We start from the raw sequence: 27,205 nt of genomic DNA, 5'->3' as shown, positions 1-27,205 counted from the left end.
GTCAATCAGCATATCATATCATATCATATATATACAGCCGGAAACAGGCCTTTTCGGCCCTCCAAGTCCGTGCCGCCCAGTGATCCCCGTACATTAACACTATCCTACACCCACTAGGGACAATTTTTTTAAACATTTACCCAGCCAATTAACCTACATACCTGCACGTCTTTGGAGTGTGGGAGGAAACCGAAGATCTCGGAGAAAACCCACGCAGGTCACGGGGAGAACGTACAAACTCCTTACAGTGCAGCACCCGTAGTCAGGATCAAACCTGAGTCTCCGGCGCTGCATTCGCTGTAAAGCAGCGATGTTTCGGGTCAAGACCCTACTTCAGACTTTGAAGGGTCAAGACCCTTCACCAGAGAACATAGGCCATCTATTGTTTAGACTCAACAACTAGAGAGTGATCCTGACCTACTCTCTACCTCTTTGGAGACCCTCAGACTATCTCTAATCCGACTTTACTGGACTTTATCTTGCACTAAACATTATTCCTTTGGTCATGTATCTGTACACTGTGGACGGCTCGATTGTAATCATGTATTGTCTCTCCGCTGACTGGTTAGCAGGTAACAAAAGCTTTGCACTGTACCTCGGTACATGTGACAATAAAATAAACTAAACTCTTGATTAAAAACTGGACGGCACGGTGGCGCAGCGTTAGAGGTGCTGCCTCACAGCGCCGGTTCGATCCTGACTATGGGTTTGACAGATCCTGACAGAGTTTGCACGTTCTCCCCGTGACCGCGTGGGTTTTGTCCGGGTTCTCCGGCTTCCTCTCACATCCCAAAGATGCCAAAAATTGTAGAATTATCCCTAGTGTGTAGGATAGTACAGGATGATCGGTGGTCGGCGTGGACTCGGTGATACGAGAGGAGCAAAATCGACCACTCCGTCGAAATCGCCTATACTGAAGTGTGGTACGCAAAGGAGCGTAACGTCCGCCATTTTAGTCGGCAAAACCCGCCATTCACTATGCCTCTCGCAGTGTAATCAGTGTCTTGGGGGAACAGTATGTGTGATGATACCATTAAAATTAAATCTGAAGAAGGGTCTCGACCAGAAATGTCACCCATTCTCTCCTGAGATGCTGCCTGACCTGCTGAGTTACTCCAGCATTTTGTGAAATAAATACCTTCGATTTGTACCAGCATCTGCAGTTATTTTCTTCCATTAAAATGTAGAATATATCTCATCTATCAATTCACAGATTTTTGTTGTTTTTCTTTTAAAATGTTTCTGCGAGTTTCTGCCTACTAAAATGGCGCCGTGACGTGCTACGGTTTTTTAGGGTCGAGCGGTCTATCTTGCTCTGCTCTATTATCTTTGCTCGAAGGGAGAGCTGACATCTGGGAGGAGAACCATCAGCCGCCCGCAGCTACGTTACAATGAAGTCTGCAAGAGAGATTTGAAGGCGCTCGACATCGACGTGGAGTCCTGGGAGAGCCTTGCAGCTGACCGTGTGAGGTGGAGAGTTGGTACCCTTCTTCTTCTGTCGTATGTCTTTTAGACCTGCAGCTCCGTTGAGGTGAGCCAGGCCAACGTGTCATCGTCCAGGTCAATCAGACCTCGTTCACCATTCGGTGGCCGGTATTTGGGGCAACTGGTGACGATGTACTCCACTGTCTGTGTTGGGTCCCCAGGCTCGCAAGAGGCACTGTCCACGATACCCCACCTCTTCACCGGTACCCTGAACCAACACCTCAAAATGGGGGGGGAAGAGAAACTGATGAACGCAGCGGCAGACAAGCGGGCACGCAGAAAGGAGCGCAGCAACCTCAACAGACCAGAGACCTTCTTGCTTAAAGTCCATACTCCGCCACCTCCAATTTAAATTCCATTTGGAATATTTTGGAGGACCAAGAACCAAGAGCCGCACGCAAATGTGACCTTTGCGAGAGAGACCGTCACTCCCGCATTGGTCTCTCCAGCCACAAGCGATGCTGCTCTAGCCGAGGTGTGGAGTAAGCAGTGTAAGAAAATAACTGCAGATGCTGGTACAAATCGAAGGTATTTATTTCACAAAATGCTGGAGTAACTCAGCAGGTCAGGCAGCATCTCAGGAGAGAAGGAATGGGTGACGTTTTGGGTCGAGACCCTTCTTCAGACTGATGTCAGGGGGGCAGGACAAAGAAAGGATATAGGTGGAGACAGGAAGATAGAGGGAGATCTGGGAAGGGGAGGGGAAGAGAGGGACAGAGGAACTATCTAAAGTTGGAGAAGTCAATGTTCATGCCGCTGGGCTGTAAGCTGCCCAAGCGAAATATGAGGTGCTGTTCCTCCAATTTCCGGTGGGCCTCACTATGGCACTGGAGGAGGCCCATGATAGAAAGGTCAGACTGGGAGTGGGAGGGGGAGTTGAAGTGCTCAGCCACCGGGAGATCAGGTTGGTTGAGGCGGACTGAGCGAAGGTGTTGAGCGAAACGATCGCCGAGCCTGCGTTTGGTTTCGCCGATGTAAATAAGTTGACATCTAGAGCAGCGGATGCAATAGATGAGGTTGGAGGAGGTGCAGGTGAACCTCTGTCTCACCTGGAAAGACTGTTTGGGTCTTTGGATGGAGTCGAGGGGGGAGGTAAAGGGACAGGTGTTGCATCTCCTGCGGTTGCAGGGGAAAGTGCCCGGGGATGGGGTAGGAAGGGACGAGTGGACCAGGTAGTTACGGAGGGAACGGTCTCTGCGGAACGCAGAAAGGGGAGGGGATGGGAAGTTGTGGGGTCCCGTTGGAGGTGACGGAAATGTTGGAGGATGATTTGCTGGCTGGTGGGGTGGAAGGTGGGAACGAGGGGGATTCTGGATGGGGTGGAAGGTGGAGCAAGCAGGATGCATCACCCAAGGGGGGGGGGGGGCTAAGAAGGGGGGCTCTCACCCTTTTGCCCCTCAGCCTGCAGTGAGTTGGAGAGACTGCCCCGCACAAAGATGGCGGCCCCAGTGCATGACATCATCCCTTTGTCCGGATCGACTGACGTCATTCCATCGCCATGTATGGGCATGCAGGCCAGTGACGCGCCGTGTTTTTTTTATGAATGAAAGGCATCTGCGTGTGTGTGTGTGTATCACCTGACCTGGGATTCCAGGAACTGACTTGTTTTCATACAAAGAAGAGACTGAAAACAGCACCAACTTGCACAGTGACTCTGGAAAACAGTGAGTAGCCTCCACATTCACCCCAACTCCACCATTTAACACCCCCAACGCGAGCCTCAATCTCTCTCCTTTAAATTGTCTGTTGTTTATTAAATAGATTGGAATATTTGTCTTATGACAGCCCCCCTCTGTGGCTGGATTGATCACCACGAGTGGCCCACCTTTAAGGTCCACCTTCAGGGTGGGTCTAAAGCGTTTAGTGTTTTCTTTTGACGAGGGGTGGGGGGACTGTTTTCAGTCCAATTCCCTCTAAATAGACTTTGACAGCCGAGTTTGTTGATGGTCTGGTTACTGAATCACCGTGAGTGTACACTTTTAAGGTCGACTTCAGGGTCTAAAGCGTTTAATGTTTAACGAGAAACTCTTTTTTTTTATTTTTTTAATCGCCTAGCCCTTTCACTTCATTCTGTTTTCAACCTCTTTTTCTCTCTGAGCGAGGGGAGGAGTGGGGAGAGAGAGGCGGGGAGGGAGGATTTATTTTCAAGATAAAAAGCAAAACACAGAAGCGATTCGCTGTTTTCTGAAGGCTTTTCCCCTCCCTCCCTCCCGCCCTCCCTCCCTCCCACCCCAATCTGAACCCGACGAGGGTGAAAGGATAAGGAAGCGAGGGGAGTGCGAGAGAGAAAACAAAAATCACCTAAAAAGAACCAGTTGGTTAACGACAACAACAGTAAAACCAGACCCAGGGAGCTTGGCAGCATTCCACAGGTAGGTCAGATAGAAATAAAATGGAAACTGGCTGGTTTAAGCGCACAGAGAGGGGGGGGGGGGGGGGTGAGACAGGAAGAGTTCAACGTGAACAGTTTAAAATTAGATGTTTAGGGGAGTCGTGGAAAGCGAAAGCGCGCTGAACTGAAGCTCTCTGTGAATTAGCTGAAGCATGTGAGGCTTTTTTTTAATTTAAGACTGCACTGCTCTCAAGAATTCCACACGGTTGACTCGGGCATCTGTTTAATATTTAACTGTGCGGTTCAGCACAGTTCTGGAATCCATTTCACAGGCTGAGGTTATTTGGTGCCTAGTCATTTTCAGATGGAAGTGGCGAGGTGTGTTCTGGATTACATTTTATTAAGAGTTGGGACGGTTGGCGTCGGATATGACGGCCTCTAAAGCAGCTGGCTTTCTACTTTGGGGGAGATTTGACATGAAGACTGGCGAGCTTTTTTTTTAAAACACACACACAAAAAAAAAATTGTGCCTCATTGTATGAATTGTTCTGTTTTAAAAGGGGAAAGATGATCTAAATAAAGCAACAATCGGCAATGCTGGGTGTGTAAGAAGGAACTGCAGACGCTGGTTTACACCGAAGATGGACACAAAATGCTGGAGTAACTCAGCGGGACAGGCAGCATCTCTGGAGAGAAGGAATGGGTGACGTTTCAGGGTCGAGACCCTCCTTCAGACTGAGAGTCCCTTGTCCCAACCCACCACACTCGCTCTGAGGAAGGGTCCCAACCCAAAACGACACCTGTCTATGTTCTCCGAGGATGCTGCCTGACCTGCTGAGTTACTCCAGCACTTTGTGGGTTTTTTTGTGATAAACCAGCGTCTGCGGTTCCTTATTACTGACGCCAATGTTTATAATGTTCGCAAGAGAATTGTAGCCATTCTGGCTAGACAATAGGTACAGGGGTAGGCCATTCGAGCCAGCACCGCCATTCAATGTGATCATGGCTGATCATTCTCAATCAGTACCCCGTTCCTGCCTTCTCTCCATACCCCCTGACTCCGCAATTCTTAAGAGCTCTATCTAGCTCTCTCTTGAATGCATTCAGAGAATTGGCCTCCACTGCCCTCTGAGGCAGAGAATTCCACAGATTTACAACTCGGCACCTTTATTCCTTTAGACTTTGGAGATAGGAAACAGGCCCTTCGGCCCACCGAGTCCGCGCCGACCAGCGATCACCCTGGGCAGCAGCACTATCCCACACACACACACTGGAGACAGTTTACAATTGCACCAATCCAATTAACCTACAGACCTGTTCGTCTTTGGAGTGTTGGAGGAAACCTGTAACAGTTTTAAGACAGAATAAAGTGCAAGTAGATCTGTGCCGGTTCGCTGTGCGATGTGACCATCCAGCTCAGCAGGACCGGTTCATAGCAGCTATGGCCCTGGGGATGAAGCTGTTCCTGAGTCTGGAGGTGCGGGCGTAGAAGGCCTTGTATCGTCTGCCCGATGGAAGGAGTTCGAACAGACTGTTGCAGGGGTGTGAAGAGTCTTTGTGGATGCTGGTGGCTTTTCTGAGGCATCGTGTGTTGTACATGCCCTCCAAGGCTGGTAGCTGTGTTCCGATGGTCCTCTGAGCTCTATGGACTACCCGCTGAAGAGCTTTCCTTTCTGCCTCCGTGCAGCTGAGGTACCACACAGGGATGCCATGCGTTAGGATGCTCTCTATGGTGCAGCGGTAGAAGGTCGTCAGCAGCTGTTGGGGTAGACCAGACTTCTTCAGTGTTCTCAGGTAGAACAGTCATTGCTGTGCCTTCTTCACCAGCGCAGCAGTGTTATTGGACCATGTTAGGTCCTCCGAAATGTGAGTGCCCAGAAACTTGAAGCTGGACACTCCCTCCACACTGTCCCCATTGATAGAGATCGGGGCATATTCCCCGTTATGTGACCTACGGAAATTGATGATCAGCTCCTTGGTCTTGGAGGTGTTTAGGGACAGGTTGTTATCAGAGCACCAGTCCGAAAATAGATAGACACAAAATGCTGGAGTAACTCAGCGGGACGGGCAGCATCTGTGGAGAGAAGGAACGAGTGACGTTTCGGGTCGAGACCCCCCTTCAGACTGAGAGTCAGGGGAGACGGAGACATTTGAATATGGAAGCGTTAGGTGTGAAAACGAGACCTCAAAGGGGACAGTCAAGACAATCACCTGTGGGTAGATGAGATCAGTTTAAGTTGGCATCATGTTTAGCACAAACATTGTGGGCCGAAGGGCCTGTCCCTACATAGAAAATAGGTGCAGGAGTAGGCCATTCGGCCCTTCGAGCCAGCACCGCCATTCAATATGGTCATGACTGATCATCCAAAATCAGCAGGCAGGAACTGCAGGTGCTGGTTTAAACCGAAGATAGACACAAAGTGCTGGAGTAACTCGGTGGAACAGGCAGCATCTCTGGAGAGAAGGAATGGGTGACGTTTTGGGTCCTTAGACTATCCGAATCAGTAGCCCGTTCCTGCTTTTCCCCCATACCCCTTGATTCCGTTAGCCCTAAGAGTGAAATCTAACTCTCTCTTGAAAACTGTGCTGTACTGTTGTATGGTCCATGATGTGAGCTACAAGTCCATGGTGTGGGTGCCAGGTTTGGATGGAGGGAGAGATATTTTGAAGATGATGAATAAGAATGTTCTTATGTTATTAGGTATCATTTCTGCTTCTGTGAAGGTTGGAGAGAGGGTGTGTGTTTGTCAGGCACAGCACGATCAAGGATGAGTCTCACCCCGCCCGGCCACTCCCTCTTCTCCCCGCTCCCATTAGGCTAAAGAGTCGTACAGTGACACAGTCTGGAAACAGGCCCTTCGGCCCAACTTGTCCAAAACCGGCCAACATGTCCCATCTACACTAGTCCCACCTGCCTGCGTTTGGCCCGCATCCCTCCAAACCTGTCCTATCCATGGTAAAAGGTACAGAAGTGTGAAAATGCACACCTCCAGATTCAGAGGTGTCACAAAATGCTGGAGTAACTCAGCAGGTCAGGCAGCATCTCTGGAGAGAAGGAATGGGTGACGTTTCGGGTCGAGACCCTTCTCGAGGGTCTCGACCCAAAACGTCACCCATTCCTTCTCTCCAGAGATGCTGCCTGACCTGCTGAGTTACTCCAGCATTTTGTGATACCTCCGACTTGTACCAGCATCTGCAGTTATCTTCCTGCACCTCCAGATTCAGGGACAGTTTCTTCCCAGCTGTTATCGGGCAACTGAACTATCCTACCACAACCAGAGAGCAGTGCTGAACTACCATCTACCTCATTGGGGACCCTCGGACTATCTTTGATCGGGCTTTACTGGACTCTATCTTGTACTAAACATTATTCACGTTATTCCCTTATCCTGTATCTGTGGACGGCTCGATTGTAATCGTGTGTTGTCTTTCCGCTGACTGGTTAGCACGCAACAAAAAGCTTCTCACTGTACCTCGGTACACGTGACAGTAAACTAAACTGAACGTGGACATTTGAAGCTCTTGTGGCAGGGGAGGAGATAGAAATCAAAGATTAGTCTTGCCGAATAGATCTGATGGTCACTGATACAATTCGATGCAGAAGGAACTATTTATGGGACAGTAGTCAGGCGGCACGGTGGCGCAGCGGTAGAGTTGCTGCTTTACAGTCCTTGCAGCGCCAGGGACCCGGGTTCGATTCCGACCACGGGTGCTGTCTGTACGGAGTTTGCACGTTCTCCCCGTGACCTGCGTGGGTTTTCTCCGAGATCTTCCGTTTCCTCCCACACTCCAAAGACGTATAATTGTAAATTGTCCCGTGTGTGTGTGTGTGTGTGTGAGATAGTGTTAGTGTGCGGGGATCGCTGGTCGGTGCGGACTCGGTGGGCCGAAGGGCCTGTTTCCGCGCTGCATCTCTAAACTAGACTAGTGAAAGCTCGCTACCGCAGAGAGTAGCTGAGGCACATCACCAAGATGTCTTTAAGGGAAAGAAAGATAAGTCCAGAAGGGATAAAGAGATAACATTAAGTTGGGCGGAGGAAGGTGCTTGTGAATTAAACAACGCCAACATACTTGGCCAAGCAGAACGCTATAGCACGGGAACAGGCCCTTCGGCCCGCGAGGCCTATGTTCAATCCTGACTACGGGTGCTGTCTGTACGGGGTTAATATATTCTCCCTGTGATGCTGAGTTACACTAATCCCTGTGTTTGAAGGAACTGCAGATGCTGGTTTACACCGAAGAGAGACACAAAATGCTGGATTAACTCAGCGGGACAGGCAGCATCTCTGGAGAGAAGGAATGGGTGACGATTCGGGTCGAGATGCTTCTGTCCGAAGAAGGGTCTCGACCCCAAACGTCACCCGTTCCTTCTCTCCAGAGATGCTGCCTGTCCCGCTGAGTTACTCCAGCATTTTGTGTCTACCTAAACTAATCCCTGCCTACACATGATCCATATCTCCCCATTCCCCCCTGTGTGAAGAAGGGTCTCGACCCCAAACGTCACCCATTCCTTCTCTCCAGAGATGCTGTCTGACCCAAAAAGCTGGAGTAACTCAGTTGGACGACACTGAAACCAGCACAACGATAGCTTCTGATGCTCCAGAGAATCCATGGGCTAGCACGGTGGCGCAGCGGTAGAGTTGCTGCCTTACAGCGCTTACAGCGCCAGAGTCCCGGGTTCGATCCTGGCTACGGGTGCTGTCCGTACGGAGTTTGTACGTTCTCCCCGTGACCTGCGTGGGTTTTCTCAGAAAAAAAACTTCGGTTTCCTCCCACGCTCCAAAGACGTACAGGTTTGTAGGGTCAATTGGCTTGGTACAGTATCTATGTAAGAAATCATCCCTAGTGTGTGTAGGATCGTGTGAGTGTGCGGGGATCGCTGGCTGGCGCGGACTCGGTGGGCCGAAGGGCCTGTTTCCGCGCTGTATCTCTAAACTAAACTAAAGGAAAGAAAACGACCCACATGGAGTATTGCTGTGCGGTAAATTCAAAGTAAAAATTCAAAGAATCCTTCTTCAGACTTTGGTGTCTCCAGCATTTGGTGTCGATAGAAAGGTTGACTGACTCAGGAGGACAAATTAAGCACAATGCTTTGACAAGCCACGTGCCTTCGTCTTATCTGTCTTGCACAACGGTTGCATCTCCAGGTTTTCTTTACGTCTATTCAAAGGACGTGGGGACATGGAAACGTGCTAATTATATAAAACATTGTGTGGTTGCAGCTACTGTACATGTAATATGGAAAGTCACTAGCCAAGCTCAAAGTAGACCATCAGCAGCCATGTTCACAAGTTAAGGGAGTGGGTTCAGGCCATTCGGCCCATCGGGTCCATTCCGCCGTTCAATCATGGCTGATCTCTGCCTCCTAATCCCATTTTCCTGCCATCTCCCCATAACCTTTGACACCCATTCTAATCAAGAACTTGTTTATCTGCCTTAACGGTATCCACTGACTTGCCCTCTGTGGCAATGAGTTCCACAGATTCACCACCCCCTGACTAAAGAAGTTCCTCCTCATCTCCTTTCTAAAACAACGCCCTTTAATTCTGAGGCTGTGCCCTCTGGTCCTGGACTCTCCCACCAGTGGAAACACCCTCTCCACATCCACTCCTTCCAGGCCTTTCATTATTCTGTAAGTTTCAATGCTAGGAGGGGGTAGGGTCGCCAACTGTCCCGTATTAGCCGGGACATCCCGTAGTTTGGGCTAAATTGGTTTGTCCCGTACGGGACCGCCCTTGTCCCGTGTTAGGCCCGCGGGCCGGGAGGCGGGTTGCCACGCAACCTCCGTTAAGCGAACATGCCCGCGGGCCGCTGTCGGCCGGGACAGTGTAGGCGAACGGAGTGTGTTCGCCTAATGGAGGTTGCGTATAAACCCGCCTCCCAGCCCGGGCGGCCGCCATTGGTGGAGCAGGAGCAGGAGCACGCGGCTGCTGGCTGGGTGAGGTCACGTGGGGCGCGGGGCGGTATTCTCACCTTGTTCCTTATTTGGGAGTGAGATAGTTGACACCCCTAGGAAGGGGCCCCAATAATATCATAGTCAGAATACTTATTTGCAGTTATACATGCCAGAGGTTCGTGATTTTCCTTTGTTACACCCCACTTCCAGGTTTAAAACTGTTCATTCTCTCCCCTTCCTTTGTTTTGACCCCTTGTTTAGTTTGGTTTAGAGATACAGCGTAGAAACGGGCCCTTCGGCCCATCCAGACCGCACTGTCCAACAGTCACCAGTGCCCTAGTTCTATCCCACACACACTCACACATTAGGCACAATTTACAGAAGCCAATTAACCTACAAACCTGCACGTCTTTGGAACGTGGGTGGAAACCGGAGCTCCCGGAAGAAACCCACGCAGGTCACGGGGGGAACGTGCAAACTCCGCACAGGCAGCACCCGTGGTCGGGATGGAACCCGGGTCTCTGGCGCTGTGAGGCAGCAACTCAGGGCGGCACAGTGGCGCAGCGGTAGAGTTGCTGCCTCACAGCCCTTGCAGCGCCGGAGACCCGGGTTCCATCCCGACTAGATTTTTAGATTTAGAGATACAGTGCGGAAACAGGCCCTTCGGCCCACCGGGTCCACGCCGCCCAGCGATCCCCGCACACTAACACTATTCCACCACACCCACTAGGGACAATTTTTATATTTTTAAAAATTAACCCAGCCAATTAACCCAGCCAATTAACCTACATACCCGCACGTCTTTGGAGTGTGGGAGGAAACCGAAGATCTCGGAGAAAACCCACGCCGGTCACGGGGAGAACGTACAAACTCCGCACAGACAGCACCCATAGTCGGGATCGAACCTGAGTCTCCGGCGCTGCATTCGCTGTAAGGCAGCAACTCTACCGCTGCGCCACCGTGCCAACTACGGGCGCCGTCTGTACGGAGTTTGTACGTTCTCCCCGTGACCTGCGTGGGTTTTCTGCGAGATCTTCGGTTTCCTCCCACGTACAGGTTTGTAGGTGGATTGGCTTGGTGTATGTGTAAATTGTGTGTACGGTCGTGTTCATTTGCGGGGATCGCTGGTCGGCGTGGACTCAGTAGGCCGAAAGGCCTGTTTCCACACTGTGTCTCTAAACTAAACTAAACTCAATTCTAAATAGACACAAAAAGCTGGAGTAACTCAGCGGGTCAGGCAGCATCTCTGGAGAGAGGGAATGGGTGGCGTTTCGGGTCGAGACCCTCCTTCAGACTGAGAGTCAGGGGGGAGGGAGACACTGAGATAAGGAAGTGCAAGAGATCAAAAGAGATGGAGTTCAAGGAAAATGTAGAATTGTTAGCTGGGAGAAGGTGACACAAAAGCAAACATTGAGATTAAATTTATTCCCTTATCATGTATCGGTACCCTGTGGACGGCTAGATTGTAACCACGTATTGTTTTTCCGCTGACTGGTTAGCACGCAACAAAAAGCTTTTCACTGTACCTCGATACTCGTGACAATAAACTGAACTAAACATTCTTAAATCAGTGAAACCTTCCTTGGACACCAAGTGCTGTAGACACCAAAGTCTGAGGAAGGGTCTCGACCCGAAACGTCACCCATTCCTCCTGTCCAGAGATGCTGCCTGCCCTGCTGAGTTACTCCAGCTTTTTGTGTCTACCTTCGAAGATAAGTCTCGGTGATCATGAGGGGGGAGGGGGAGAGGGGGGGGGGGGGGGGGGGGATACAGAGCCGATGCTAACAGGAGATCACAGTTTAGGAATAAGGGGGAAGGTCATTTAGGACTGGGACGAGGAAAAACTTTTCCCCACCCAGAGAGTTGTGAATCTGTGGAATTCTCTGCCGATGAATCTGTGAATTCTCTGAATCTGTGGAATTTTCTGCCTACGGACGCTGCCGAATCAGTGGAGGCCGATTCACTGGGATTGTTTTCAAGAGAGAGTTGGATAGAGCTCTCGGGGCTAACGGAAGCAAGTGATGATGGGGAGAAAGCGAGAGAGGGGTACTGATTCTGTATGGTCGGCGGTGATCACAGTGAATGGCGGTGCTGGCTCGAAGGGCCGAATGGCCTACTCCTGCACCTATTGTAATCCCCCCACCCCACTATTGAAGGAGCAAAGCTGCTGAATCATCTTGCCGTTGTCATGTGGTTTAGGGTGAGCCTGTGTTAATCTCACATAAACACTTTTTGTTCTGCTTTCCTTCTGGTGACAGTTTGGAATGCGCGGTTTATTTTTAGCACATTGCGTCTCTGTTCCAGAGCCTTTTGATCTTGCGTCTTTAGGAATTCGGCTCTGGCCAGTGTGTTCGGGATGGGGCGCCGAATCCCCCCGCTCCCGAAGGCGGGACAAAGGGCGGCGCCACCGCCCCGCGCGCCCCACGTGACCTCACCCAGCCAGCGGCCGCGCGCTCCCGCTCCACCAATGGCCGCCAAGAACTTCTCCACATCGGCGAGACCAAACGCAGGCTCAGCGATCGTTTCGCTCAACACCTTCGCTCAGTCCGCCTTGACCAACCTGATCTCCCGGTGGCTGAGCACTTCAACTCCCCCTCCCACTCCCAGTCTGACCTTTCTGTCATGGGCCTCCTCCAGTGCCATAGTGAGGCCCACCGGAAATTGGAGGAACAGCACCTCATATTTCGCTTGGGCAACTTGCAGCCCGGCGGTATGAACATCGACCTCCAACTTTAGATAGTTCCTCTGTCCCTCCATTCCCCTCCCTTTGCCCAGTTCTCCCACTATTTTCCCACACTTGTGGTCAGGGGTTTACTCTTGAGATCAGTTTATCACAAAGTGCTGGAGTAACTCAGCGGGTCAGGCAGCATCTCTGGAGAAAAGGAATGGGTGACGTTTCGGGTCGAGACCCTTCTGCAGACTTGAGTTCGGTTTCGTTTATTGCCAAGTGCACCGAGGCGCAAAGTGAACAGCTTTTGCCGCGCGCTAACCCGTCAGCGGAAAGACGGTTTAGTTTAGGTTAGCTCAGAGACCCAGTGCGGAAACAGGCCCTTCGGCCCACCGAGTCCGTGCCGACCAGCGGTCCCCGCGCATTAATGGCACGGTGGCAATGAATGGCGGTGCTGGCTCTAAGGGCCGAATGGCCTCCTCCTGCACCTGTTTTCTATGTTTCTAGCTCACGCAACGTCAGATGAGAAGCTCCAATCCGATGGCAACTTTGGAACCCAGCGGTAGAGTTGCTGCCTCACAGCGCCAGAGACCCGGGTTCGACTCCGACCGCAGGCGTTGTCTGTACGGAGTTTGCACGTTCTCCCCGTGACTGAGTGGGGTTTCTCCGGGATTACCGGTTTCCTCCCACACTCCAAAGACGAACCGGTTAATTGCCTTGCTACAAATGTAGAAATTGTCCTAGAGTGGGTGTAGGATAGTGTTAGTGTGCGGGGATCGCTGGTCGGCGCGGACTCGGTGGGCCGAAGGGCCTGTTTCCGCGCTGTATCTCTAAACGAGACTAAACTAACACCATCCTGCACTGGAGACACATTTTTGCATTGATACCAAGCCAATTAACTTACAAACTTGTACGCCTTTGGAGTGTGGGAGGAAACCAAAGTTTTCGGAGAAAACCCACGGGGAGAACGTACAAACTCCGTACAGACAGCACCCGTAGTCGGGATGGAACCCGGGTCTCTGACGCTGTGAGGTGGCAACTCTACCACTGCGCCACCGCGCCGCTTAGTTCCTGATTACAATCAAGCCCCTATGGTGTACGGATGCACGATAAAGGGAATAACGTTTAGTGCTGGACAAAGTCCGGTCAAAGACAGTCCCAGGGTCTCCAATGAGGTAGATGGTCCGCTCAGGACTGCTATCCGGTTATTGGTGGCCTGGACCGGACCGTTGGCTAAACAGGAGGGAGGAAGACAATAAAGGGGGAGGAACATTTTTGAATGGGTAGAAATTTGCCGCTGAAAGAAAAGAAATGACAATAGAATTTATTATTGGGTGGCACGATGGTGAGGTTACTGCCTGAAAGCACAAGAGACCCAGGATCGATCCCGACTGCGGGTCCCAAGACCCGGGTTCCATCGAAGTGGGGGGTGTCCTGTGTTGGAGACAAGAGGTGGGGGGGGGGGATTCGGGACTCTGACTGAAGAAGATGGGACTGAGGAAAATAACAACAATAAGCTTGAGGGGAGTTCCAACTTAGAACAGTGGGAGTTGGCGGAGCAGGGGGAGGGAAGAGGGATGGGCAAAGAGGTGAGGGAGGCCAGGCTAGGAGAGAGCCTCAGAAGGAGGGTTGCTGCCTCACAGCGCCGGAGACCCGGGTTCGATCCCGACCACGGGCGCCGTCTGTACGGGGTTTGTACGTTCCCCCCGTGACTGGCGTGGGTTTTCTCCTAGATCTTTGGTTTCGATTTGGATTTAGATTTAGAGATGCAGCGCAGAAACAGGCCCTTCGGCCCACCGAGTCCGCGCCGCCCAGCGATCCCCGCACACTAACACCATCCTACACACACTAGGGACAATTTTTAACATTTACCCAGTCAATTAACCTACATACCTGTAACGTCTTCGGTTTCCTCCTGCACTGTAGGTTAATTGGCTTGGTATAAGTGTAAATTGTCCCCAGTGTAGTGTTTAGGGCAGCACGGTAGCGCAGCGGTAGAGTTGCTGCTTTACAGCGAATGCAGCGCCGGAGACTCAGGTTCGATCCTGACTACGGGTGCTGCACTGTAAGGAGTTTGTACGTTCTCCCCGTGACCTGCGTGGGTTTTCTCCGAGATCTTCGGTTTCCTCCCACACTCCAAAGACGTACAGGTATGTAGGTTAATTGGCTGGGTAAATGTAAAAATTGTCCCTAGTGGGTGTAGGATAGTGTTAATGTACGGGGATCGCTGGGCGGCACGGACTTGGAGGGCCGAAAAGGCCTGTTTCCGGCTGTATATATATGATATGATATGATATGATATGAGTGTGTGTAGGACAGTGCTGGTGTGCGGGGATCGCTGATAGGCCGAAGGGCCTGTTTTTATTCGCGCTGTTATGCCTAAAGCCCAATACAATTATATTTAAATAGTGATCGGCTGCCTGGCTTTGAGATAGAGACCAAAATAACCTGCGTAAAGGGCGGTCAAATATTCCAGAGACAAGGAACAGCAGGCACTTGAATCTTGAGCAAAACCCAAAGTGCTGGAGGAACTGCATCTGTGGAGAGAATGCCCAGTTGAAGTTTTGGGACAGAATCCAATTCAGACTGCACAGATGTCAATTCAGGTCGGGACCTTTCTTCTGACTAAAGAAGGGTTGCGGCCTGAAATGTACTCTGTCCATTTCATCCACAGATGCTGCCTGACCCGCTGAGTTCCTCCAGCACTCTTGTGTTTTGCTCAGAATTCCGGCATCTGCAGATTGGTGTCTTCGTTTGTGTCTCCAGTCAGTGAAAGGCCCGGATAGAGTGGATGTGGAGAGGATGTTTCCACTGGTGGGAGAGTCCAGGACCAGAGGGCACAGCCTTAGAATTAAAGGACGTTCCTTTAAGGAAGGAGATGAGGAGGAATTTCTTTCGTCAGAGGGTGATGAATCTGTGGAATTCTTTGCCGCAGAAGGCAGTGGAGGCCAAGTTAGTGGATATATTTAAGTCAGAGATAGATAGATTCTTGATTAGTGCGGGTGTTAGGGGTTATGGGGAGAAGGCAGGAGAATGGGGTTAGGAGGGAGAGATAGATCGAATGGCGGAGTAGACTTGATGGGCCAAATGGCCTAATTCTGCTCCTATCTCTTATGAACATAGACCTCCAATGATGTCTGCAATTCCGTTTCACTTGAAGAGTTTGGATATTTTTCCATTTTGGATAAAGCCGACTGACCACTGACTACAGAATAGTGCTAGGGAAGTGATTGTTAGCCACTCCTAGAAACTATCCCATCTGGGATTATCTCTAGCCCTGCCCGTTCCAACCAAGCTGGCCCAGCTAGTCTGCATCAAAGATAGACACAAAACCGGAGTCACTCAGCGAGACGGGCAGCATCTCTGGAGAGAAGGAATGGGCGACGTTTCGGGTCGAGACCCTTCCTCAGACTTCCTTGTCTCTTTGGCTCCCTCTCCCCTGGCGCTCGGTCTGAGGAAGGGCCCCGACCCGAAACGTCACCCATTCCTTCTCTCCCGAGATGCTGCCTGTCCCGCTGAGTTACTCCAGCGTTTTGTGTCTTCCTGACAACATCGCCACAGCAACCTCCTCGCCACTGAATACAATCCGTCGTTCCATTCGCTGGTCAAGAAGGGATTTCAGCCAAGCAGTTTCCAATCAAGTTTGTGGTCTTGGATTGCGAATCCTTGCTTTCCTTTTTAAATCGGAGAGTCCAGGACCAGAGGGCACAGGCTCAGAATTAAAGGAGGTTCTGCTGTGTTTTAAGATTCTCTCCGAGCCTCAAGTTCCTTCCGCCAGACCTAGAACGGTTTTATTGTGTCCTGGTGCTTGGGTAAGCAGAGGTGTGGCGTGTGGGGGTTTGCCCGAGAGGCAAGGGTTCATGAGGTGAGCACGAGGGTGTGGGCCAGGTGTTTCCAACCAGGAGTTAGTTATCTGGCATTAGATTAGTTTACGTTCAGAGAAACGGCGCGGGAACAGGCCCTTCGGCCCAACTCACCCACCAGCGATCCCCGCACACTAACACTATTCCACACACCCACTTTTACAGGGACGATTTTACATTTATACATTTATACCAAGCCAATTAATCTACATACCCGCGCGTCTTTGGAGTGTGGGAGGAAACCGGAGCACCCGGAGAAAACCCACGCAGGGGAGAACGTACAAACTCAGTACTGACAGGGGGAGGGGTGGGAAGGAGGGAGAGGGGTGGGAGGGAGGGAGGGGGGAGAGTGGGAGGGGGGGTTGGGTGGGGGAGGGGTGGGATTAACAGGGGAGGGAGCTGATCCAAAACTCCTTTGGAGGCTGGGTTTTGACGATTACCAAAGAAGGTTCAGTCTATCCAAGACTAGTTGGCCGGCACCCAACCCAATCGCTGTTCTGCCGTAAGGCCTGCAATGGGTTAGCTAATCCCAACATGAACCTGGATGAGGCCCACTTTAGATCATTGCCTGATTGTTCTTTGGCAGTCGGACAGGGCAAGAAAAATCAACGTCAAATAAGTGCTTTGTATCGTGTGCTCACTGTAAGCAAAGATACTTCCCGGCGTGTTAACTGTACAGGCGCCTAATCTATTAAGATGCACTTGCCTTCCCCCTCCGTTTCCCCCCCAAACAAATCTGCTTTTGGAAGGTTGTGTAGGAAAATAACTGCCTCAGAAGGCAGTGGAGGCCAATTCTCTGAATGCATTCAAGAGAGAGCTAGATAGAGCTCTTAAGGATAGCGGAGTCAGGGGGTAAGGGGAGAAGGCAGGAACGGGGTACTGATTGAGAATGATCAGCCATGATCACATTGAATGGCGGTGCTGGCTCGAAGGGCCGAATGGCCTCCTCCTGCACCTTTAGTCTATTGTCAGATGCTGGTACACATCGAAGGTAGACACACAATGCCAGAGTAACTCGGCGGGTCAGACAGCATCTCGGGAGAGAAGGAATGGGTGACGTTTCGGGTCGAGACCCTTCTTCAGACTGGTGTCAGGGGAGGGGGTGGGACAAAGAAAGGATGTAGTTGGAGACAGGAAGACAGTGGGAGAACTGGGAAGGGGGAGGGGAAAGAGAGGGACAGAGGAGCTATCTGAAGTTGGAGAAGTCAATGTTCATACCGCTGGGCTGCACAGCTGAAAGGGGTTGATCTGAATGTTCATAAGGTCATAAGTGATAGGAGCAGAATTAGGCCATTCGGCCCATCAAGTCTACTCCGCCATTCAATCATGGCTGATCTATCTCTCCCTCCTAACCCCATTCTCCTGCCTTCTCCCCATAACCCCTGACACCCGCACTAATCAAGAATCTGTCTCTGCCTTTAAAAATATCCATTGACTTGGCCTTCTCTGGCAATGAATCCCACAGATTCACCACCCTCTGACTAAAGAAATTCCTCCTCATCTCCTTCCTAAAGGAACGTCCTTTAATTCTGAGGTATCACAAAATGCTGGAGTAACTCAGCAGGTCAGGCAGCATCTCAGGAGAGAAGGAATGGGTGACGTTTCGGGTCGAGACCCTTCTTCAGACTGATGTCAGGGGGCGGGACAAAGGAAGGATATAGGTGGAGACAGGAAGATAGAGGGAGATCTGGGAAGGGGGAGGGGAAGAGAGGGACAGAGGAACTATCTAAAGTTGGAGAAGTCAATGTTCATACCGCTGGGCTGCAAGCTGCCCAAGCGAAATATGAGGTTCTGTTCCTCCAATTTCCGGTGGGCCTCACTATGGCACTGGAGGAGGCCCATGACAGAAAGGTCAGACTGGGAGTGGGAGGGGGAGTTGAAGTGCTGAGCCACAGGGAGATCAGGTTGGTTAAGGAGGACTGAGCGAAGATGTTGAGCGAAACGATCGCCAAGCCTGCGTTTGGTCTCGCCGATGTAGAGAAGTTGAAATCTGGAACAGCGTTTTTAGGTGCGACCTTTTGTAGACCATTCGAAAACGCCCTGAAATGCAGAGCCACACTTTACAATAATACATTTCTGCCGTGACACGAATCTATCTAGAATGGGTCTCGACCTGAAACGTCACCCATTCCTTCTCTCCAGAGACGCTGAGTGGGAGGTCAGGTTGGTTAAGGCAGACTGAGCGAAGGTGTGGAGCGAAACGATCGCCGAGCCTGTGTTTGGTCTCGCCGATGTAGAGAGGTTGACATCTAGAGCAGCGGATACAATAGATGAGGTTGGAGGAGGTGCAGGTAAACCTTTGTCTCACCTGGAAAGACTGTTTGGGTCCTTGGATGGAGTCGAGGGGGGAGGTAAAGGGACAGGTGTTGCATCTCGTGCGGTTGCAGGGGAAAGTGCCCGGGGATGGGGTGGTTTGGGTAGGAAGGGACGAGTGGACCTTTAATTCTGAGGCTGTGACTTCCGGTCCTGGACTCTCCCACTAGTGGAAACATCCTCTCCACATCCACTCCATGCAAGCCTCCGTGTTCTCCAGGAATTCACTGAGGTGGGTGACGGGAATGACATACACCACCTAATCTGTGGGCAAAACCCTCACGTTACTGTTTACATTAGACTTTAGAGATACAGCGTGGAAACGGGCCCATCGGCTCACCGAGTCCACGCCGACCAGCGATCCCCGCACACGAACACTGTCCCACACACACTAGGTAGGGACAATTTACAATTTTTACTGAAACCAATCAACCTACAAACCTGCACGTCCTTGGAGTGCGGGAGGAAACCGGAGCACCCGGAGAAAACCCACGCAGGTCACGGGGAGAACGTGCAAACTCCGTACAGACAGCACCCGTAGTCGGGATCGAACCCGGGTCTCTGGCGCTGTGAGGCAGCAGCTCCACCCGTTGGGTTCCAAAGTTACCATCGGATTGGAGCTTCTCGTCTAACGTTGCGTGAGCTAGAAACATAGAAAATAGGTGCAGGAGGAGGCCATTCGGCCCTTCGAGCCAGCACCGCCATTCATTGTGATCATGGCTGATCATCCACAATCAGTAACCCGTGCCTGCCTTCTCCCCATACCCCTTGATTCCACTAGCCCCCAGAGCTCTATCTAACTCTCTCTTAAATCCATCCAGTGATTTGGCCTCCACTGCCCTCTGTGGCAGAGAATTCCACAAATTCACAACTCTCTGGGTGAAAAAGTTCTTTCTCACCTCAGTTTTAAATGGCCTCCCCTTTATTCTAAGACTGTGTGTGGCCCCCTGGTTCTGGACTCCCCCAACATCGGGAGCATTTTTCCTGCATCTAGCTTGTCCAGTCAATAGACAATAGACAATAGGTGCAGGAGTAGGCCATTCAGCCCTTCGAGCCAGCACCATTCAATGCGATCATGGCTGATCACTCTCAATCAGTACCCCGTTCCTGCCTTCTCCCCATACCCCCTCACTCCGCTATCCTTAAGAGTTCTATCCAGCTCTCTCTTGAAAGCATCCAACGAACTGGCCTCCACTGCCTTCTGAGGCAGAGAATTCCACACCTTCACCACTCTCTGACTGAAAAAGTTCTTCCTCATCTCCGTTCTAAATGGCCTACCCCTTATTCTTAAACTGTGGCCCCTTGTTCTGGACTCCCCCAACATTGGGAACATGTTTCCTGCCTCTAATGTGTCCAATCCCCTAATTATCTTATATGTTTCAATAAGATCCGCCCTCATCCTTCTAAATTCCAGTGTATACAAGCCCAATCGCTCCAGCCTTTCAACAGTCCTTTTATAATTTTATACGTCTCTATAAGATCCCCTCTCAACCTTCTAAACTCCAGTGAATACAAGCCCAGTCTTTCCAATCTTTCCACGTATGACAGTCCCGCCATCCCGGGGACTGACCTCGTGAGCCTACGCTGCACTGCCTCAAAAGCTACTTCACAGAAGAACACTGTGCGGAGTGGGGAAAGCTGAGCAAAGGAAATGCTGGACAAAAGTGAGACAAAATGCTGGTGTAGCTCAGCGGGACTGGTGGTAACGTCTTGGGCCGAGACCCTTCCTCTGACTGAGAGGGACTCCGTCTGAAGAAGGGGTCTCGTATCGAAACCACAAAGAGTATAAGAAAATAACTGCAGGTGCTGGTACAAATCGAAGGTGTTTATTCACAAAATGCTGGAGTATTAGGATGAGAGGAGATCTTATCGAAACGTATACGATTATTAAGGGGTTGGACACGTTAGAGGCAGGAAACATGTTCCCAATGTTGGGGGAGTCCAGAACAAGGGGCCACACACAGTTTAAGAATAAGGGGTGGGCCGTTTAGAACTGAGATGAGGAAAAACTTTTTCAGTCAGAGAGTTGTGAATCTGTGGGATTCTCTGCCTCAGAAGGCAGTGGAGGCCAATTCTCTGAATGCATTCAAGAGAGAGCTGGATAGAGCTCTTAAGGATAGCGGAGTCAGGGGGTATGGGGAGAAGGCAGGAACGGAGTACTGATTGTGAATGATCAGCCATGATCACATTGAATGGCGGTGCTGGCTCGAAGGGCCGAATGGCCTCCTCCTGCACCTATTGCCTATTGCCTATAACTCAGCGGGTCAGGCAGCATCTCAGGAGAGAAGGAATGGGTGACGTTTCGGGTCGAGGCCCTTCTTCAGGGTCAGAGAGTGGTCGTGTCGGGGGGAAAAGGCAAACGAGAGATCTGGATAGACGGTGGTGTGGAGACATATAGAACAAATGAATGAAAGATGTGCAAAAAAAAGTAACAAACAGCGAACAATGATGGCCTGTTTCCTTTATCATCGTCACTGTATTGCATGTCTTTCAGCCATTTGTTCTACATCTGCGTGCCTTTTCTCCGAGATCTTCGGTTTCCTCCCGGGCTCCAAAGACGTGCAGGTTTGTCGGTTAATTGGCTTGGTAAATGTAAAAATCGCCCCTAGTGTGTGTAGGACAGTGTTGGTGTGCGGGGATCGCTGGTCGGCGCGGACCCGGTGGGCCGGAAGGGCCTGTTTCCGCGCTGTCTCGACCCGAAACGTCGCCCCTTCCTTCTCTCCTGAGATGCCGCCCGACCTGCTGAGTTACTCCAGCAGTTTGTGAATAAATACCTTCGACCTGTACCAGCATCTGCAGTTATTTTCGTACATCTCTCGACATCACTGTCTGCATCTCTCGTTTCCATTTCCCACGAATCTCAGTCTGAAGGAGGGTCCCGACCCGAAACATCGCACGTCCCTTCTCTCCGGAGATGGTGCCTGACCCGCTGAGTTACTCCAGCACTTTGCGCCTATCTCCGGTCTAAAACGGCGTCTGCAGTTCCTTCCTGCACAAGACGCTGAACAAACACGGACTCCTGCTCCCGATTAAAGGCAGGCCTGTGGTTCCGATTAATGTGCACATTTTGTTTTAATGCTGTGTTGTTGAACTGGACGCTGTGCACCAGGACTCTTAATTGGTTCAGTTCAGGCAAACTCCACATGCTGGGTTTTATTTACAAAGCGCTGTGATTCTCTCCTCCCGCTGGTTGATTCATCACCGTTTACAAGACTTTATAAAAATGCCAGGGACTAACTAACTAGCTGGGGTGGACGGAGTTGGAAATGTTCCTCGCTGTCAGAATGGCCAGCAACGTGTCTTGGGAGGTGTGGCAGCGCAGCGGGTAGAGCTGCTGCCTCACCGCGCCGGAGACCCGGGTTCAATCCCGACCACGGGCGCTGTCTGTACGGAGTTTGCACGTTCTCCCCGTTACCTGCGTGGGTTTTCTCCGGGTGCTCCGGTTTCCTCCCACACTCCAAAGACGTGCAGGTTTGTAGGTTATTTGGCTTCAGTAAGATTGTAAATTGTCCCTAGTGTGTGTGTGTGTGTGTGTGTGTGTGTGTAGGATAGTGCTAGTGTACTGGGATCGCTGGTCGACGCGGACTCGGTGGGCCGAAGGGCCTGTTTCCGTGCTGTACCATTAAACTTAACTACACTAAAAATCAAAGATAGGCACAAAATGCCGGAGTAACTCAGCGGGACAAGGCCGCAACTCTGGACAGAAGGAATGGGCGACGTTTCGGGTCGAGATGCTTCTGTCTGAAGAAGGGTCTCGACCCGAAACGTCGCCCATTCCTTCTCTCCAGAGATGCTGCCTGTCCCGCTGAGTTACTCCGGCATTTTGTGCCTATCTTTGATAGTTTTTTTTCTGTCTTCGGTGTAAACCAGTGCCTGCAGTTCCTTCCTAAACTAAAAATCAGCTGGGGGGGGGGGGGGGGGGGGGTCACGATCAAGTGGCCCCAGCAGTGCCACCCAGAGGACGTAAAAGCTGACCTGTTGTCATCTTCTTTGATCCAGGAGGTGTGTTCTGGTGAAGTTCCCCACATTATGAGCCGTGGAAGCAAGGCACTAAAGGTAACAGCAGTCCCACCACAGAACGGTGGCCTTCGCCCCCTGTAACTTTTCACAGTGCAGAACAACCCCCGATTCCCTTCGGCCCATTTAACTCCATACCGGCCCATCAACCCGACCACTAGGTCTCGGGTCGAGAACCTTCTTCAGGCTGAACCCAGTCTGAGGAAGGGTCTCGACCCGAAACGTCACCCGTTCCTTCCCTCCAGAGATGCTGCCTGACCCGCTGAGTTACTCCGGCATTTTGTGCCTGTCTTCGGTCGAAACCAGCGCCTGCCGTTCTTTCGTGCACAACCCCAACCATTTACATTGATCCTACTCTTCACAAAACGATGATGGTGAGGTTATTCACTTTGGAAGTAAGAATAGAAAGGCAGATTATTATCTGAATGGTGTCAAGTTAGGAAGAGGGGGAGTTCAACGAGATCTGGGTGTCCTAGTGCATCAGTCACTGAAAGGAAGCATGCAGGTACAGCAGGCAGTGAAGAAAGCCAATGGAATGTTGGCCTTCGTAACAAGAGGAGTTGAGTATAGGAGCAAAGAGGTCCTTCTACAGTTGTACCGGGCCCTAGTGAGACCGCACCTGGAGTACTGTGTGCAGTTTTGGTCTCCAAATTTGAGGAAGGATATTCTTGCTATTGAGGGCGTGCAGCGTAGGTTCACTAGGTTGATTCCCGGAATGGCGGGACTGTCGTATGTTGAAAGGCTGGAGCAATTAGGCTTGTATACACCGGAATTTAGAAGGATGAGGGGGGATCTTATTGAAACATATAAGATAATTAGGGGATTGGACACATTAGAGGCAGGAAACATGTTCCCAATGTTGGGGGAGTCCAGAACAAGGGGCCACAGTTTAAGAATAAGGGGTAGGCCATTTAGAACGGAGATGAGGAAGAACTTTTTCAGTCAGAGAGTGGTAAAGGTGTGGAATTCTCTGCCTCAGAAGGCAGTAGAGGCCAGTTCGTTGGATGCTTTCAAGAGAGAGCTGGATAGAGCTCTTAAGGATAGCGGAGTGAGGGGGTATGGGGAAAAGGCAGGAACGGGGTACTGATTGAGAGTGATCAACCATGATCGCATTGAATGGCGGTGCTGGCTCGAAGGGCTGAATGGCCTACTCCTGCACCTATTGTCTATTGTCTATTGACCTTTCACAGAGCAGAAGTTCTCCGATTCCCTTCGGCTTAGGAAACAGGCCGTTCGGCCCCTCTGGTTCCATGCCGACCCTCCGCCACTTATTCACATTATTCTTCCATTAATCAGGTTCTTCACAAACTGATGGCTTCGCCTCAAGAAAATCTTCAATGGGCAGTAAAATTCCCATTCACATTTGGCTTAAGGAAACAGGCCTTTTGATCGGAAGTTTAGTGACATGCTGACCGCCAATCAGCTGTGCATATTAATCCCACATCAAGTGGTATAAGACAATAACTGCTGGTACAAATCGAAGGTATTTATTCACAAAATGCTGGAGTAACTCAGCAGGTCAGGCAGCATCTCGGGAGAGAAGGAATGGCCGACGTTTCGGGTCGAGACCCTTCTTCAGACTGACGTCAGGGGGGCGGGACAAAGGGAGGATATAGGTGGAGACAGGAAGATAGAGGGAGATCTGGGAGGGAGGAGGGGAAGAGAGGGACAGAGGAACTATCTAATGACCAAACTGATCTCCCGGTGGCCGAGCACTTCAACTCCCCCTCCCATTCCCAGTCTGACCTTTCTGTCATGGGCCTCCTCCAGTGCCATAGTGAGGCCCACCGGAAATTGGAGGAACAGCACCTCATATTTCGCTTGGGCAGCTTGCAGCCCAGCGGTATGAACATCGACTTCTCCAACTTTAGATAGTTCCTCTGTCCCTCTCTTCCCCTCCCCAGATCTCCCACTATCTTCCTGTCTCCACCTATATCCTTCCTTTGTCCCGCCCCCCCCCCCCTGACATCAGTCTGAAGAAGGGTCTCGACCCGAAACGTCACCCATTCCTTCTCTCCTGAGATGCTGCCTGACCTGCTGAGTTACTCCAGCATTTTGTGAATTAATCCCACATCAATCCCATCCACACGTGGTCAATCACCTTCCTCAAGATCCCACCAATCATCCACACGTTTAGTCCAATCCGCTGAGGCCAATTAACCGACCAACCCGCACGTCTTTGGGATGTGGGAGGAAATCCGGAGCGTCCGGAGGAAACCCACGCGGTCACGGGGAGAACGTGCAAACTCCGCGCACAGGCACAGACGCACGAACACAGACACACGCACAGACAGACAGATACAGACAGTCACAAACACACAGCACCCGAAGTCGGGATGGAACGTGGGTCTCTGGCACTGTGAGGTAGCGACTCTGCCTCGTGGCATTCCCAGACGTTTATCCATTGCAAACTTATGGGAATTTCTGAGACGTTGTGACTTATCAGTGGCTGATTCTACGGACTGTGGATGATGGTGGAGTTTGGTTTAGTTCAGAGATACGGCTCCGGAAACAGGCCCTTCGGCCCACCGAGTCCGCGCCGACCAGCGATCCCCGCACACTAACACTATCCCACACACACCGGGGACAATTTATATTCATACCGGGCCAATTAACCTGCAAACGTTCGCACGTCTTTGGAGTGTGGAGGGGAAATCGGAGATCTCGGAGAAAACCCGCGAGAAGGTACAAACTCCGTACAGACGGCGCCCGTAGTCGGGATCGAACCCGGGTCTCCGGCGCTGTGAGGCAGCAGCTCTACCCGCTGCGCCACCGCGCCGCCCAAGACACGTTGCTGGCCATTCTGGCACAAAGTACATCGACTGTGTCCACCAGCTAGTCCCAGGCATTCTTTAACAAGTCTGGTAAACGGTTCTTCAACCAGTGGGGAGAACAGACAGCGCCTGCAATCAGGACCCGACACTCCATCACCATCTTGCCCACACCGGGGACAACTCGCGTTCATACCGGGCCAATTAACCCACAAACGCACGCACGTCTTTGGAGTGTGGGGGGAACCGCAGATCTCGGGGGGCGGGGGGGAACCCACGGGGAGAACGTGCAAACTCCGCACATTCGGCGCCCGTAATCGGGATGGAACCCGGGTCTCCGGCGCTGTGAGGCAGCGGTTCTACCCGCTGAGCCACCGCCCCGCCTTACTGTATTGGAAGATTAGTTCCGCATTCACTTTTTCAGTCAGAGAGTTGTGAATCTGTGGAATTCTCCGCCTCAGATGGCCAATTCTCTGAATACATTCAAGAGAGAGCTAGATAGAGCTCTTAAGGATAGCGGAGTCAGGGGGTATGGGGAGAAGGCAGGAACGGGGTACTGATTGAGAATGATCAGCCATGATCACATTGAATGGCGGTGCTGGCTCGAAGGGCCGAATGGCCTCCTCCTGCACCTATTGTTTATTAACTGTATTGAATGTCGGGGCCCCGGCTCTGCATGAAGTCGGGACTCGTTGCTCTGACTGACGGAGAGGCCTGACCTGTGTGTGGTGTGTCTGTTTGTTTGTTTGTGCGTGACAGATCAAGCGGGAGCCGGGCAAGAACTCCCGGTGCCTGATGGACCAGGACCTGGTGACCATGTCGGTGCGGGAGCTGAACCACCACCTGCGAGGCCTGACCAAGGACGAGATCGTCAACCTGAAGCAGCGACGCCGCACGCTGAAGAACCGGGGCTACGCGGCCAGCTGCCGGGTCAAGCGGGTGACCCAGCGCGAGGAGCTGGAGCGGCAGAAGGCCGAGCTGGAGCGCGAGGTGGAGAAGCTGGCCGCCGAGAACGCGGGCATGAGGACCGAGCTGGACGCCCTGCGCTCCAAGTACGAGGCGCTGCAGACCTTCGCCAGGACCGTGGCCTGCGGCCCCAACAAGGTCAACACCACCAGCGTCATCACCATCGTCAAGTCGGCCACCTTCCCCCGCTAGCACCGGGGCGGGGGGGAGGGGAGGGACACGCCCACCAATCCCCCCTCCCATGACAACAAAGATGGCCAACCAAAGATGGCCGACGCGTCCACCCCCACAACAGAGCCGGGGGGGAGGGGACACGCCCACCCACCAGCCCCCCCCCTCACATGACAACAAAGATGGCCAACACACCCACCCACCAGCCCCTCCTCACAACAAAGATGGGGAACACGCCCACCCACCAGCCCACCCCCTCACATGACAACAAAGATGGCCAACGCACCCACCCCCACAACAGAGGCGGGGGGGGGAAGGAGGGGCGGGGGGACACACACACACACACCCACCAGCCCCCCCCCCCATGACAACAGTGGGGGAAGGAGGGAAGGGGGCGGGGGAGGGGAATACACCCACCCCCCTCACGACAAAGATGGGGAACCCACCCCCACTACAACAAAGGTGGGGGGGAGATGTGGGAGGTGAGGCCGACACTTATCGCAGTGGGAGGGGGTTGTCCGCTTTTGGGAGGGGGACTGGGGGGGCGGGATTACTTTTCCCGGAAGAACACCGGCGATCCCACGAGATTCCAGCCAAGGCCAAGGCAGCACAGGAGTCGCCAACCTCCCCTTCCCTCCCTTCCGGGACCTTCCACGGACGACGTGACTCGGTCGAGGTGGAGCCCGCGTGTTGTGGGTCGGGTGGGGTTGGGGGAAGAGAGCC

At 52.0% G+C, this 27,205-nt stretch overlaps 1 protein-coding gene across 4 annotated transcripts; it reads left to right on the top strand.

Moving 5' to 3' along the window:
- The first annotated feature begins 3,052 nt into the window (after positions 1 to 3,052).
- On the top strand, positions 3,053 to 26,731 carry LOC144611429 (transcription factor MafK-like). Of its 4 annotated transcripts, none has more exons than XM_078430511.1 (3): positions 3,104 to 3,149; positions 22,557 to 22,613; positions 26,105 to 26,731. In XM_078430511.1, exons 2-3 carry the CDS (start codon positions 22,587 to 22,589, stop codon positions 26,501 to 26,503), a joined length of 426 nt encoding a protein of 141 aa, XP_078286637.1. In that variant the 5' UTR covers positions 3,104 to 3,149; positions 22,557 to 22,586; the 3' UTR covers positions 26,504 to 26,731. The 4 variants fall into 4 exon arrangements, with proteins under 4 accessions (XP_078286640.1, XP_078286637.1, XP_078286638.1 ...); XM_078430512.1 differs by lacking the exon at positions 3,104 to 3,149 and adding an exon at positions 3,729 to 3,857; XM_078430514.1 differs by lacking the exon at positions 22,557 to 22,613 and having other exon boundaries at positions 3,053 to 3,149.
- Positions 26,732 to 27,205: the final 474 nt, after the last annotated feature.

Source organism: Rhinoraja longicauda, chromosome 40 (genome assembly GCF_053455715.1).
Source record: "Rhinoraja longicauda isolate Sanriku21f chromosome 40, sRhiLon1.1, whole genome shotgun sequence".
In the NCBI taxonomy this organism is placed as follows: Eukaryota; Metazoa; Chordata; class Chondrichthyes; order Rajiformes; family Arhynchobatidae; genus Rhinoraja; species Rhinoraja longicauda.
This window is presented reverse-complemented; position numbering and strand designations above follow the sequence as displayed.

Bases quoted from the DNA above. Each gene is read 5' to 3' on its own strand.
- LOC144611429 (XM_078430511.1), top strand. From the start codon at position 22,587: ATGAGCCGTGGAAGCAAGGCACTAAAG. The intron at 22,614-26,104 runs GTAACAGCAGTC...TGTGCGTGACAG, and splicing joins GTGGAAGCAAGGCACTAAAG to ATCAAGCGGGAGCCGGGCAA.